This window comes from Charadrius vociferus, unplaced genomic scaffold (assembly GCF_000708025.1).
Source record: "Charadrius vociferus isolate BGI_N301 unplaced genomic scaffold, ASM70802v2 scaffold43, whole genome shotgun sequence".
NCBI classification, from domain to species: Eukaryota; Metazoa; Chordata; class Aves; order Charadriiformes; family Charadriidae; genus Charadrius; species Charadrius vociferus.
In genome coordinates this window covers 3,021,861-3,036,715 of record NW_009648043.1, presented here as the reverse complement: position 1 = coordinate 3,036,715, position 14,855 = coordinate 3,021,861, and the positions used below count along the sequence as shown (strand labels likewise).

General features: G+C 39.2%; 1 protein-coding gene across 1 annotated transcript in view; it reads left to right on the top strand.

Moving 5' to 3' along the window:
• Positions 1 to 14,855, top strand: part of PLXNB2 (plexin B2) — a 79,264-nt gene that overhangs the window by 49,522 nt on the left and 14,887 nt on the right. Inside the window, exons 18-28 of the mRNA XM_009883654.1 lie at positions 565 to 792; positions 1,277 to 1,453; positions 1,924 to 2,063; positions 3,131 to 3,231; positions 5,438 to 5,667; positions 6,669 to 6,850; positions 7,624 to 7,690; positions 7,805 to 7,951; positions 11,285 to 11,441; positions 12,437 to 12,537; positions 13,433 to 13,517. Of these exons, the coding sequence (XP_009881956.1) occupies positions 565 to 792; positions 1,277 to 1,453; positions 1,924 to 2,063; positions 3,131 to 3,231; positions 5,438 to 5,667; positions 6,669 to 6,850; positions 7,624 to 7,690; positions 7,805 to 7,951; positions 11,285 to 11,441; positions 12,437 to 12,537; positions 13,433 to 13,517 (1,615 nt within the window). The remainder of the gene's footprint in view (positions 1 to 564; positions 793 to 1,276; positions 1,454 to 1,923; positions 2,064 to 3,130; positions 3,232 to 5,437; positions 5,668 to 6,668; positions 6,851 to 7,623; positions 7,691 to 7,804; positions 7,952 to 11,284; positions 11,442 to 12,436; positions 12,538 to 13,432; positions 13,518 to 14,855) is intronic.

The following is a 14,855-nucleotide window of genomic DNA, read 5'->3' as shown; positions in this document are numbered from 1 at the left end:
CTGCCATACTGCTGAATGACTGAAGGAGTTTGTAGGATGAAAACATTGATGCTATTGGGGATGGAGAACAGGTTAACTGAGTTGTTACCTTGAGGAGTTGATTGACAATTGATAAATTTTATTCCAAAATTTCACTTAGTAATTGTATTGAATTTCAGCAAGGTATTTTACAGTGTCAGTAGCAAGGAATCTACCTGAGATACTGAATGGTACAGAAGATGATATGGATTAAAGCTGCCATGTTAACCTCTCAATCTTACAGCAATTTAACAATATCACCGCAGTGTGTTTCAAAGCCAAAGAATTTGGAGGCAATGGAAACTGATCTGTAGCCCAAGCTTTTTCTGCAGACAGCTGCTAGAACATACTGAAACAACAATTTCTTCATCAACAAATTTGTTTCATTTTCTTTTGGAAGAATACCTCATACTATGTTATTTCTGCTGTATGGAGAGGATGTAAATCCAGGGGTTTTATTTCTGCCGTCTAAAGTTATCAACAGTTATGTACAGGAATGAGTGAAACTCTAAAATGTGTGTGTTCTTCTTGTCTTGTTTCTTACAGTTTGAGGGAAGGCTTGTTACAAGACTCAATGAAACCACAGTGGTTTTTTCTTCCCCACCAATACTGGAAGACCCAGAAAACTATAACATTACCACTATTATCCTAATGGATCATTATCATTTGGTTGTAAAAAATGAGAGCCATTCCTTTGCCTATGTTGCAGACCCAACCTTTGAAAACTTCACAGATGGCATCAAAAAACAAGTCAACAAACTTATTAATGCAAAGGTAAACTTGTCAAAAGATGGTGGTTGCTCATTTTGTCTTTGAAATGCGTGTGGAATTTTTCCTGCCTTTCTCAGACCCTTAGCAGCAGCTGTTTGGTACCATACTCAAAATGCTTGGTAGACTCTCTTACCTCTGCTAGATGATGAACGTTGTCAGCTCCCCTTTCCTCCCCTCTCCCCCTCTCAGAGGTAGTAGCTGTCTTTTTAACCATGCTTTGGGCTTCCCGAGGATGCACCCTTGTGCTAAGCCTGACGTTTGGAAATGCCCTCTGCCATAGAGCTCCTAAGGACTGGAGGGGACAGCTCTTCTTGCACCAGGAAGGAAAGGAGAGGATTTGCATAATTCCCAACAACTCTGCTCTTCTGTACACCGCAGTGTGAATCACATCTGCTGCTCAAAATGATCCAAATGGAAATTTGCAGCTCAGGACTTCTTGTCTCCCAAGACTTTGCGATGATGACTTAGCGTTGTATTTTCTGTCTAGGGCAGTAACCTGAACAAAGCCATGACGATAGACGAGGCCCAGGCTTTTGTGGGTGACGAGCCTTGCAACATAAAAACACTCACTGAAACGGACTTATATTGTGAGCCACCAGAAGTACAGCCTCAACCAAAGAAACGGCAGAAGAGAGATACCATCAATAACCTTCCTGAATTCATTGTAGGTTACCTTTTCAATAGAATTTGATATCCTTTGTAAGTGACACTGGTACAGTGCTTCTTCACTGAAGTAATTTATTTGTTCTCGTTGTTGTAGTTGTTGTAGTACCATGAAGAAACTCCTTGCAGTTCTGTCTTCTTCTAGTTTCTGCCTGCTGTCTAGAAAAAGTCACACGTAAAGAGCAGTCCCAGGCTGCCAAATGCCTTCTACCTTCATTACATAGGAATGTACAATTGTAGCTAGACAGGCTGGGGATTTTTCTTCCTCTGCTAAGAAAAGTAAAATTACTTCATGGAATAAAGTGCTAGTGACCTAAATTCAGTATAAAATATTCAGAAATGTTTCCTTTGTTTGGCATTTTGAGCTAGAAATTCACTTAGTGAGAATTACTAAGAATTTAGAGTGCAACTGAGAAGTGAACCACTGTCCATTTGCACTTTTTGAGACAAATGTCTGTGCTTATCAAATAGGTGAAATTTGGACTCCGAGAATGGATCCTCGGAAGGGTGGAATATGATACACGTGTGAGTGACATCCCGTTGAATCTTATTTTGCCACTGGTACTTATTCCTATGATAGCAATCATTGGCATTTCTATCATCTGTTACAGGTAAGTTCCTTTAATTAGTTTTTTTTTCTGTCCTAAAGCTTTCAAGGTACTGCCTGATTGTTTTCAGCTCAGTCTCCAGAAATGATCTTCATGTTTTTTATGAGCTGCAGAGTTAAGAAAGGCGGCTACAGCTGGAAATATGTATGAGCACCAATTTATTCCTCTCACGCACACCAAATTCCTTGGTGTCAGTCAGCCCAGTCCGTCCTTTATACATAAGCACAACAATTGGTCCCAGGCTTGCCAAGTGCACAATTGCAGACTGAGTTGCACACATACATTCTTGAAATGGCAGCTGAAGTGCCTCCTGTGAAGGAGATAACTTATTCTGCATACATATACATCAGCATTTATGCTGCCTCAGTCAGCGCTGTAGGTCTGAGCCGGGTGGATTTGGCTAAGGGGTCATTTTGGCCTTTCCAGCTGAGATAAGTGTTAACCCACACGCAAATTTCTTGATTAATGGTGAAATTCATGCTTCACAAAGGGCCAGAACAATGTCTGTATTTCACTTAAGACCTACTTAGCCCAATTTTAAGATTAGTAATGAGGCCCTTGTACTGTCCCTCAGGAGGGGGCAGAATTCACTCTTACGGTGCATATCAATATAGCTGAAGCAGTGCTGGAGTATGTGCCGTACAGCACTGATGTTCTCCTGGACCTCCTGCAACCTTCTCGGTTCAGTCCCAGACACGCTCCTGGGTGGTTCAGAGCCAGCACAGGACATGTCTCAAGCAATCTTTGTTCAGTACGTACCAATTGAGTTTCTGTGCTTAATATGTGATTGCAAGCATTTGTAGCTAGTGCTTACTGGATTTTAAATCACTGGCCCAAGTGTGCTTTGAAGCAGCAGGCCGATGGTGGTGCCAGGTTGATTTACCCTGAATGAAGATTCGGTCCACTGTTGCTGTTTTTCTCCTCAATTCTCTCTTTGCTGCCAACGTTTAAAAAGAAATCAAACCCAGGAAAATGTCCTCCAGCCCTTTGGCTCCCCACGCAGAGCTGTTGCAAATTATTTGCTTTTGCAGTTTGTAACTTTTTTTAAATCTTACCTCTATTCCATAAAGACGCAAGAGCCAACAAGCAGAACGAGAGTATGAAAAAATTAAATCACAACTTGAAGGCCTGGAGGAGAGTGTCAGAGACCGGTGCAAGAAGGAATTCACAGGTATGACAGATATTTGCACTCCTGTGGGTCCTCTTGAGCAATGGGAAGATGGGCTACAACAATGGTGCAATCTTGCTAAAACTGTTTTCTGGGAACAAATAAGTAGTAGATCTTGGTAGTCTTGATTACTGACATTGACATACAGCACGTATTTTGCTGTTCTATAAGAAAACCATAAATAAAATAAAATAGGGACCTGAAGTTATTAAATGAAATTAACAGTTTTATTCTAAAGGTAGCACAGAGTTAGCAACTGGGAAATAGAAACTAGTTGAGCTTGAGGTTACTATAGCCATTAATGTGAGCGGCCACTGATATGGAGGAAAGAATGTTTAGCTCAATGGCTGTATGTGCCAAGTATGCACATTAAAAACTGTTTTCAGAGCTGCAAAATTTATTTGCAGCAATCAGCATACAAAGGGATAATTTGGCAAGCTCGCAGGAAAGAAATAGCATTTTGCCCTGTTTATCATGGGAAAACCTTAAGCTTGATTTGTGCAGCTAGCTAATTGTTCTGTGTAAATATAGAGGCATCATCCCATGGAAGGCAGCGGGAGGTGTGAAGGCTCAGCATTTCTACATGTTGAACTACTCATTGCAATGCTTAAATTAAGCATCTGAATGCAAACATTGCAAATATTGGCCTAAATGATTACCATGAAATGTCACCTCATTATCTGAGTTATAACTGTTGGGTCATGTTGAAATAAAGCCTACTCAAAAGAAAAAACCCACTTGTTTTATTTCTAAAGAGAAATAGATTCTTTCATATTGACAGTGGCTAAAGAGCAGGATTGAATTAAACAGCAATTTGAGGTTAGAGTTTGAAATTAATTTTAGAAGCTCAGAGTATCTCAAAGATTTTGGCTGTGCTGGAAGCCTCTCCCGGTCTTCTTTTCCTGGCATTTCTGGGACAGGATGTTCTTTTCTTGTATCAGCTTGCTTTGTCTGGAAAACTGACTCCTTCCAGGTTCTGGACACAACCCAGAGGCAAATCTTTGAATTAAGAACTATTCCCAAATGGGCTTTATTTCAAACTGCATTTTGAACTGAAAGAGGATCAATCAAGGTTAACAGAGCTCCCTCTCGCCACCTCTCCCGTGCAACTTCATATCCATTTCTGAAAGGAGAAGCTGCCTTTCTCTCACTGACACTCCCATTAGGGGGCTACGGGCTGCTGCTGCTTGTTGGGTTAAAGGTTTTCTCTCTGCTCCACCATGCACAGACGCTGGGGAAGCAGAATGCACATCCAAAGAGGAATCCAGTTCCTAAACTGCATACGCCTTGGCTGACAGTAACATGAAACACCGAAGTCAAAACACCTTCTGGATCCATGCTCTGAAGCTGTAATGTCAAGAGCACAAAGTGTAGACAGTTCTAAAATACATGGGACCAAAGATAGCCAAGGAAAGGGACATCAGGGAGGAAGTACAAATACCACAAAGCTGGAAACCGCAAGATGCTTTCTGCCTCAGCTTTGCTGAATGCTGTAAAACAAAGAGGGAAATGAATGAAGAGGAGCAATAAAATTGCTTAGACAATAGGTCGCTATATTAATTAACATGGTATTCTAGTCAATCAGAAATATTGGGTAATTGGAAAGCCTTCAGCTAGAATAGCTGCTCCAAAGGATGATTCCCTAATTGTTGTCCCTTTTAAGAACTTCAGAGCTTTTGAGTCCCACAGAAACGTTTCCATCAATTTCAGTGAACCATTTAACCTTCTTCCTTCCTGCCATCCCCTTCTTTCTATTTAAATTAGCGTGTTTTACACTTTAAACCTTTCTTTCCTTGATTGTTATGTGTTTTTAAAAAGAACCTTGATTATTACATGGACTCAGAGGGAATAGAATGTGCACTGAAAAAAAAAAAAATAATATTGCGGTGTCTTCTTTTTGGCTCTGTGCTACAATCCTACATTTGTATGTATGAACTCACCCAGATGTTCATTAAATCCCTCTTTCAGATAGGGAGCAACAAGGAAACCGCCTGGCTAGAGGCAGTTATTCTCATGTCACCATAGGATTAGCTGTGGTTGTAGTTAACAGGATAATTGGTAAAAATAGCAAGAGAAAATGTGAGATGAAATAGTTTTCAGTGTCGAGTTACTTTTTCTCTATTACAAGGTACCCAAAGAGATTATGTTGCCTAAAAAAGCTGCAGGTTTTTTTTTTAAATGAACCCTTAAACTGTATTTCATATTCCAGATCTAATGATAGAGATGGAGGATCAGACAAATGATATCAATGAAGCTGGAATTCCAGTACTGGACTACAAAACCTACACGGACAGAGTCTTCTTCTTGCCCTCCAAAGATGGAGAGAAAGACGTGATGATTACAGGGAAGCTGGATATTCCAGAGGCCAGGCGTCAGACTGTGGAGCAGGCTTTGAACCAGTTCTCCAACCTCCTTAATAGCAAATCATTTCTCATTAACGTGAGTATTGAAGTAGATTCGCCTTGTCCCTTATCTAGGTATACCTGTGTGTGCCAGGCTGTAGGTCTGCAAGCACAACGGAACCAAAAGTATTAAAAATAAGTGATCTTCGTACAGTTCTGGTTCCACAGTAACCAATGCAGATCTGTGGCATCACAGCCAGAGCTTCCTGGTTGGGCAGGGAGGCATGATCATATTTCTGTGCTAGGTCACGTAGCGTGGAGTCAGTCAACATTGCAGTGGCTGTAGAAAAACAGATATTACCCGATCTGGCATAAAAACTGCTTTTACAAGTTTGGTTTAGCCTATTAAGAAACATAATCAGGGTATGCCAATTCCATCCTGGTTCATCACAGGAGTCACCTGCGGGCAGCCATCTGCTGGATCTCTGTCCCAGAGAGGCAGAGGCTCCTCAAGTGGCCTATTCATCAAGATTGATGAGTGCTCAGAGCAGCTCAGAAGAGACTTCTAATTGCTCACTCTCAAAAACTGAGCTGATTGTCAGACACCTAAATATAGATTTAGACTTCTAACTACTTCTCCTTTTTTAAATGAGGCTCCAGTGCTGAGCTAGTTAATGGTAGCATTATAGTTTATGGCAGATGAGAGCACTTTCCCAAGTGTGCTTAGATTAGTGTCTTTGTAATTTGCTGTGAAAGGATTGGGAATTTGAGGGAGAGGGGAGTTGATTTTCTCTTTCAAAAAAATGTCACAGAACACATTTTTTTCATTTAATTAAAGCATCCTTCTTAGATAAGTCTTCAGTTAAAATATCTAATCATTCCTTGGGTTAGTCCAGTACACTGTATTGTGTGTCTAAAAACAAATTATAGGTAACATTTTCTTATAAGTAGTTTTTTCAAACTTCTGAAAACTTTTCCATTCTGTGCTTAGGAGGTTAATGTTAAAATAATATTGCTTGTCTTCTTAGTGCAGACAGCTGCTGAGGATCTTCAGAAACCTGTCATCTGACTTGATTTTACATTTGTTTTCTGTTTCAGTTTATTCACACGCTGGAAAACCAAAGGGAGTTCTCTGCTCGAGCTAAAGTGTATTTTGCATCTTTACTGACAGTTGCCTTACATGGAAAACTAGAATACTATACTGACATCATGAGGACGCTGTTCTTAGAACTGATGGAGCAGTATGTTGTGGCCAAAAACCCAAAGCTGATGCTAAGAAGGTTTGAATGATTGTCATATTTTCTGTAGTCCTCTGCTTTTCTGTAAATGTATTTCTTTTGCAATGTGACTGTATCAAAATGCCAGCTATTCATGAAAGTCCAAAATAGCCTGGCCTGAGCACGTTAGGGAGACAAGCTCACCAGGAACAGCTGTGGAAGGCACAGCCAGGACTGCTGGCAACAGATTTCCTTATTCAAATACTGTAGTGTAGAATCTGCATCGAGATTACTGAAACATCTACCTTACTTCAAAACAATACCGAACATTTAATTTACTTTTTAATCTAATTTTATTCCAAATGATCTAGCATTTATACCACACATCATCTCCGTAATGAGCACACATAATCAGCTTGTATTGTGCATTCAGTGGGGGCTTGCTCTAGTGTTTTTAACCCTGCTGTTATCCCAAATAAATTACAAAAGACCTTGCTCTGTGTATGCTGTAGCTTTGTAATCTGTAGGTTATTTCCCAGTAACTGCACAACTGGGTTAATTTTTTAGCTCTTACAGCGTAGACCCAATTTAAGATTCTGCATAAAGTATGTGTGCTTTTCAGTAATGAGCGGAAGGTACCCGGGAATGATGAGCAATACAAAGCACTTATCCTAAAGCAAGTACATGCTCTCAAGACTCTATAGGGAAATCATTGCATTAGGAGAGTGCATGCAGTTAAGCATGTAAAAATATTGTATTTCAAGCAAGCAATGTTTTTCTTTAAAACTTTGTCATTAAGTACCCTTATCATACTCAGGGTTTTGGTTTTTTTTCAGATCTGAAACGGTTGTTGAGAGAATGTTGTCTAACTGGATGTCTATTTGTTTATACCAGTACCTCAAGGTAAGAGTTGAAGTCTGTTGCCTGTGGGGTTTTTTTTTATCAATAATACTTAAACAAGCTACACTGAGTATATCTTTTGTTTTTGCTTTATTTTGTTTCCTTTCCTTTAAACAGGACAATGCTGGGGAGCCTCTTTATAAGTTGTTCAAGGCTATCAAACACCAGGTAGAAAAAGGCCCAGTGGATGCTGTACTAAAGAAAGCCAAGTATACATTGAATGACACAGGGTTACTGGGAGATGATGTAGAGTATACGCAGTTGGTAAGCAGAGCATGATTAATATATTGTAAAATATTTTTTTCTTTTAAAATTAAGTCCTGTAGTGTTAAGTCTGTACATACTTTTCTGGTCTACTGTGAGCTGCATAGAAATTCTGGTCATGGGCAGGACTGTCAATAGTTTGACCAAAGAAAGTCTCCAGGCAGATAAATAGAATTATAAAGTACCTTCTCAGTGTTAAATCCAAGTCCTGCCACTGTGGAATGTGTTTCAGTAAATCCCTTTCATAATTTTCAAAGTCTATCTGAACAGTGGTCGGGGTGTTTGGCTCCTTCTCTTTTCCCATCTAAATTAACTGGCAATTGATTTTTGCAGAATTCTTGCACTAACGTTATGCTTGAACTTCGGGTTGTCTTTCTCCCTTGTGCTTGCTGCTCGTCAGCTTATCAAACGTCATTTTAGAGATCGCTTTATTAATATACCGGGATGAGTTCCTCTTCAGTCCTGTGAGATGGCTCTGCAATCTCCAAAACACTTTATGAACCTATTCCTGCGCTTATTCGTGTGTGAGTCAAACTCTTCTGAACACAGGCAGCCCAACTGACATTGAAAGGGGTTTATTTCCCTACGGTGATGTGGAGGAGCTGCCTCTAGAGGCAGTTCTGGAGACCCATGTTAGATGCTGTAAGTGGGATAAAGTGGACATCCCTGCCCCAGGAATTCCCCATCTGAGCTCCACCATCTCCTGAATCTGATCACCAGTGCCACGGTCCAGTTCTCTTCTATTATGAATTCTGCTTTGACTTAATTCTCTTCACTGCCACAAATTTCCACCACTTTTCCAGCTTGTCTCCAGTGCACGGATTCACTGTCTTTTTAAAAAAACTGAAGCAGCCCACTCTTTAGCTGTTTAGGGAGCATGAATCCTAGTTTTACTCTTTCTGACAGTCTTGCTGGTTTTCTTCAGGATACAGCATAATGAATATCACAGATGCACAGACTGTCCTTCAAAGGCCAAGACAGGATTTTTTTTCCCTCTCTGATTTCTCTTTTATTGACATGTTAGGAGCCATTTGTGGTTGTCTCCAACTGAGAAAGATGCAGTGACATATCTGCAGTGTGGAAAGAGAAACTTAACAAAAAGCTTTATTAAGTCTCTGTAAAAAAAAAAATGAAAAAATCACCATTTTGTGTATTCTGAAGGGATGCTGATGGGAGGGCTGATGTGAGGAGATTGCTGTAGGACTTTCACTCACCAAATCACTAGACTGTGACCTAGACTGCCTGGAGGAAAAGGGTGTGCTGGGCAAGAAGAAATATTTTAAGTTCAATTGATGTTTTGGGGATTAGTTGAGTTGTCATCTTCATATCTGAGCTGAAAGTGCCACCCATAGAAACCACACTGACTGGCAAAGCTGCTTATATTTTCTCTTGTGTATGGAGAACAAAATTTACTTGCACTGTACATCGTGTAAGACTTAATGGCAATAATTCTTTATTCAGCCTGTTTCTTTTCACAAAAAAGCCAATGCCTGCAATTAAGCCAAATGAATGCAGCGTGAAAGCAGAAAATTTGTGTATGCAATCAGATGTGGGCACAACAAGCATACTAACTGGATATTAAATATTATAAGATTGTACAGTAGCAGCATTTGGTCCATATTCACAGATTTCCCCTCAGAAAAAGATTTTATGTGTGTGCAGGCATGGAAGATGATGAGGTATATGTGTGTGTGTATATTTATACGTATGGTGAAAGATCATGAAGGGGGTTACTGTTGCTATAAATTATTGGGATCTTCAGCATGATGATGACGTTGTTGTGGTAACTGGGAACAGTTAGGGAGCATTTGTTCACTAAGGTAGGTTAAAGCATAAGTTAATTAGTTCACTTCTGCCTGAAAGTGAGACACGGTGGGAAAGTACGGTATAGAGCAGTTGTCTGCTCTCTAATTGTTCTTATTTAAAAGATGAATCTGTTTTGCATCACTGGTTATACTGACATGCTGCATACTGAACCAGCAGCAAAATCATGTCTAATTACCATAAAGCTAATAGGAAAAGGAAGGTGAAATCTCACGATTAGTTTGAGAGCTCTGTCAAGGGACAGTGCAATCATGTTTAATTTGACTGCCGTATGGCATAGCTTTTCTTCACTGTTTAAAAATACCAGCCATGCAAGTTTATTTCTGAGGTTGGAGATGATAAATTCAGGCATTATGGTTGGCAGGACCGTATGTATCGGAGAGCTGCGATGCTTCAGATGTGCCTGGTCTCCAAAGCTACCTGACTGGAAAAACATCCACGAGGGCTCTGAGCTGTTGTACCGATTCAGCTAGTGAAAGACAGAGGCTTTTCATAACATCTATTTGGTTCTGGTCGTTTTTTTTCCTCCTGGGGAGGTTTCCTGGCCATTGTTTTCTCATTTGCTTTTGTCTATATTAAACCTGACATTTATTTAGCAAAGCTACTTTAAAAAAAAATCACTCTAGATTTAGCAAATTACAGGCTTTCAAGAAATTCACTTTAATATTAAAAAAAAAACAACATGTCAATACTATCAGAAAAACAGTAATATTTTAGAACTAGCATAAACTACTTAGGTATGTTTCCTGGAGTTATTAGAGTTATTGTGACAACAGTAGGCAGTAAATGAAGTCTTCAAACACCAAAGGCGATATAAATGGCTTTTATATATACATATGTGTGTGTGTGTGTGTGCACATATGTGTGTGTTTATATATATCTCATGAACAGCTGGTCACAGGAGGTAAAGTTACGGGAGCTGAACAAGTCACTGCTCATCAGTAGAGCTATGTTAAATCACCATATGTGCAGACCTAGTCTGCCCCACTTGAGAAGTAAAACCCCAACCATGGAGACAGCGTAAAGGAAGGCAAAAGCACACAATATTCTAGGAGTACAGCAACGTGCAGCTCCAATGTGTTATTGGGAACTTGTTAAGTTTGGACATTGCGTTACTTGTGCTTTCCTCTGTCCCAGGTTAGCAGGCTATACGAGAAGTATGTAACTAGTCAGTAGTCCAGCTGCTTTGTTCTTGTGTGTCCCTCTTTACTAAAATCCCAAGACTCAATAATAGTAGCATATTGGACATGAGTAAATCTATTTTGCATCTTTTCTGTTTTGCTGTAATGGGAGGAATTAACTGGAGTTTATGATAGCTGGTTGACTGCATAACAGCAAAGGATCGCTCAAATAATCCATACTCCCATTGCAAATATGTGCTGCGGTGCAATAATCATTGCACAGTGAATTTTAGATATTGTTTGCATTTAAATTGCCCAGAAAAACAGATTCAGAGGTAATTCAGCGCTGATTTGTCTTAATAATCACGTATGTTCTTTTTTTTAACAGACAGTAAACGTATATGTACAAGACGGAGGAACCGATTCCATACCTGTGAAAGTGCTGAACTGTGATACTATATCACAAGTAAAGGAAAAGATAATAGACCAAGTCTATCGAAACCTGCCGTGTTCTCAGTGGCCAAAAGCTGAGAGTGTAGTTCTTGGTAAGTAGCTACTTGTGATACTATATTAAGCAGGTGAAACATGTTGTGTGATTTTGTATTTTCCAAAAAAAAAAAAGGTCTATAAAAGCAATTGATTGTTTTTTAAAAAAAAAAAGTTGAAATCATGTTCAGCTGGATGCCAAAATACAGCATTTTGCAGCAATCTTAATATTCATTAAAAATTAATGCTTTCTTACAGAGTTCTTTTTCCTGACTCTTAAAAGTTTTGTTGTACTGTCATTAGTGTGCAAAAAGCCTGTTAATGACTGTTAGCACAAATGTATTCATGTCTGACAGAGTCGGTATCTCAGGTACTAATTAACGTGATAATGACAGCATGGACAATTAACTGATGGAGAAGTAATGATGCAATTTCAGAAACTGGTACTGATTTTGACTTGTCTTTATGATGGTTATTCAAAGGAATTATAACTTACATGAGCTGCACTTTTCAGAGATGGTGAGCCACCCAGCCTCTGAAAATCATCCTCCTTGAAGGCTTTCAAAATTGCTGTTCTCTTCTTAAAAAAAAAAATAATAAAAGGCCTAATAATCTCATAATAAAAGTGCCAATTAATAATTTTGCAATATCTTCATTACTGCTTTAATCTGAAAGCAGAAGATGCAATTCTTGCTCTTCAGAAAATCCTAGTAAATTACCTAAAATTGCCTTTCCTGTTCCATACAAAGTCCTACTCCTCTATTTTGGACTGATAGCAGTTCTTATATGTATTTGTAGTATTCTATGAAAAGGAATTTAACTTTCTGTGGAAAATAATCAGAAGTCATGTGCATGGTTAGGAGTAATTCGTGCAAACTTCTGTAATAAAGGCCAAACTATTAAGCAATAAAAAACACACGTCATGGCATGTGCCAAATTACTTCTTTTAATGTTCCACAATGCGTCAGTGGGTCTCTAATCTGAAACATTCTTGAAGTAGTTATTTTTGCACATGGTTAAAAACTGTTTTTTTCTTATTTTAATTACCCCTTAGAGTGGCGTCCAGGTTCTACTGCACAGATCCTCTCAGACTTGGATTTAACGTCCCAAAGAGATGGCAGATGGAAACGTATCAACACACTAATGCATTATAATGTAAGGAGGTGTTTCAGAGCAGTTGTTCGCATCTGTTAACTGTTCTCTAGTAATAAATAAAATCTTTATTTGTTTTTAGAGAAACTTCTGTGCTACATAAAGAATAAAAAAAAAAAAAAAAAAACACTAGCTCTGAGTCTAGCCAGTAAAAGCTTGGAAGCGTGAAAGGCTAGGTTTGGACATGTTGCCTAAGTATCTTACCAAAACCACGTCACTTAAATGCTGGCACTTTGGTTTCCTCGTCATTGCAGTGTCCAAATCCAAATTCCCCTTTGAACATTCAAAAGCTCCTTTTGATAGGTCTCATATTCATCTCTTCTTTTCTCTACCACTTCCTACCCCTTTCTCCTTGCTCTGCTGCTAAATAGATTTTGGGTTGGTCTGGTTTGTTCAACAGCCCAGTCAGGAGAACAGATGTTGACATTTTTGTACTGTCTGTTTTAGGTTTCGCACTGTGCACTCTACCAAGCACTTGCAATCCACTTATCTTCCCTTTGTATGCTATTTATTGCTTTCTGACAACAGATATCCTGATTAGGAAAGACGGAAGTTAGTTGTCCCTCAGAAAACAGACAGGTCCGATTCTTCATGATAAACCCCGTTTTTGTACAAAGGGTGCCAACACCGGATTGAGGAACCACTGAAGTCCTGGAGTTGCTCCTAGCATTTTCAGTAATCTCAGAGGAGGTGTTGATGCGATCTCTTATTAAAGGAGGGGGAGGGAGTCCGTTCTGAACTGCAGAGCCAGTTCCCCAAGAAGCCTTTGAAGGGCAGCATTAATCATAGGTCCAGATTCCCTGCAAAAGATTACAGAAACCACAGTTTAGATGTTAAGAAAGAGGTTCAGTAGTGCATACTTCTTTTGAATAACATCCCTGTGTTTGTATTTTTAAAGGTCCGAGATGGTGCCACGCTCATCTTATCAAAAATGGGAATTTCCCAGCAGCCAGAGGATAATCAGCAAGATGTCCCAGGGGAGAGTAAGTATCTTGTGGCTTCACTACCTCCCAAAATGACTAGAAGTCAAAACCCATGCAGAGAGGGTGACACTGTTGTCTTGACCTTGTTTCTCGAGCACGTCTGTGGGGCTGGATATTCCCCACCAGACTATATAGGGCTTATTTGTTGCGTGTTAGCCACTGCACACTTGCAGTGGTTTTCTTTGTCCTCGTTATAAAAGCCTTAAATAATGGGGCTTTAACCATAATTGCTGTGAGTTCATACCCTGGCTTAATAGAAAGCACTCTTAGCAAACATTTCCTTGCATACTTTGTTTCTTAATCCCACTGCATCTATAGTGAAACCATATGTTTTGTCTTTCCAAAGCTATATCTCTTTTTCTCCTTCCTTCTTCCTTTTCTTACTTTCCTCTCCAAATTTCTTCCACTTTTTATTAGACTGACAGTTGAACGCAGTGTTCTAGATGAACCACCATAGAGACCAGCTCCTCTCTCTGGGACATAATGGATCTAATATAATTTCTTTATTGCATTTCTTACAACCATGTTGCCTTGCAAACTCATCTCTGTAGATTCCTATTTAGTGTCTCCCTCCCTTTGAGTGATGTTTCACCAGCTATGCTGGCTTGGTTTTTCCAGGGTTTGTTGGTTAGCTTCATTCATTCCATACGTGTTATCTCCTTAAGATGCAGTGTTTTCCATAATTCCTTTGTTCTTTTTGAGGTTTGCAATCCACTGTAAGTTAGTGTCAGGAATTTCTTGATAATGTTTCCTTTCTTTCACATCATTAAAGCAGCTGTTGCATAATTCTTATACTGCTGTCTGCTACAGCATGCTGGACTTCTCAACACAGAAGACAACCTGTTAGCTTGCAAACTGTCTTTTAAAGCTTTTACTTCTACACGTTAGTATTCTGTCTAGACCAATTTGTTTTATCTCAAAACCACTTGAGACACAATATCCATTACAGCTTAAAATGCACTCAGATTTTTATGGAAATATTTACTTGTAAGTTTATTCTTTGTCACATGTGTTTCCTTTACATTTCAGATGTTCACTTTCTCTTTTTTTAAATCCTTATATTCAGTTGTTTCACGCGAGGTAGGAGGTAGATTTATGGAATGATAATTGTTGAGATCATTCTTCCCTCTATGAACTCATTTGGTACACTTTTCTATCTAGCACTGATTGCAAAACCCATTGCTTCATCTAATAGTTTCATTCCTTTAAACAGATTTACTAATCTTAGATTTAATAGGTTTTAAGAGCTGGGCAGTCAAACAGATCGGAAATAATATGCCAAAAATGTACATCTTGTCAAGAAGATGGGTCCCAGCTGATAGCTCTGACATATATCAC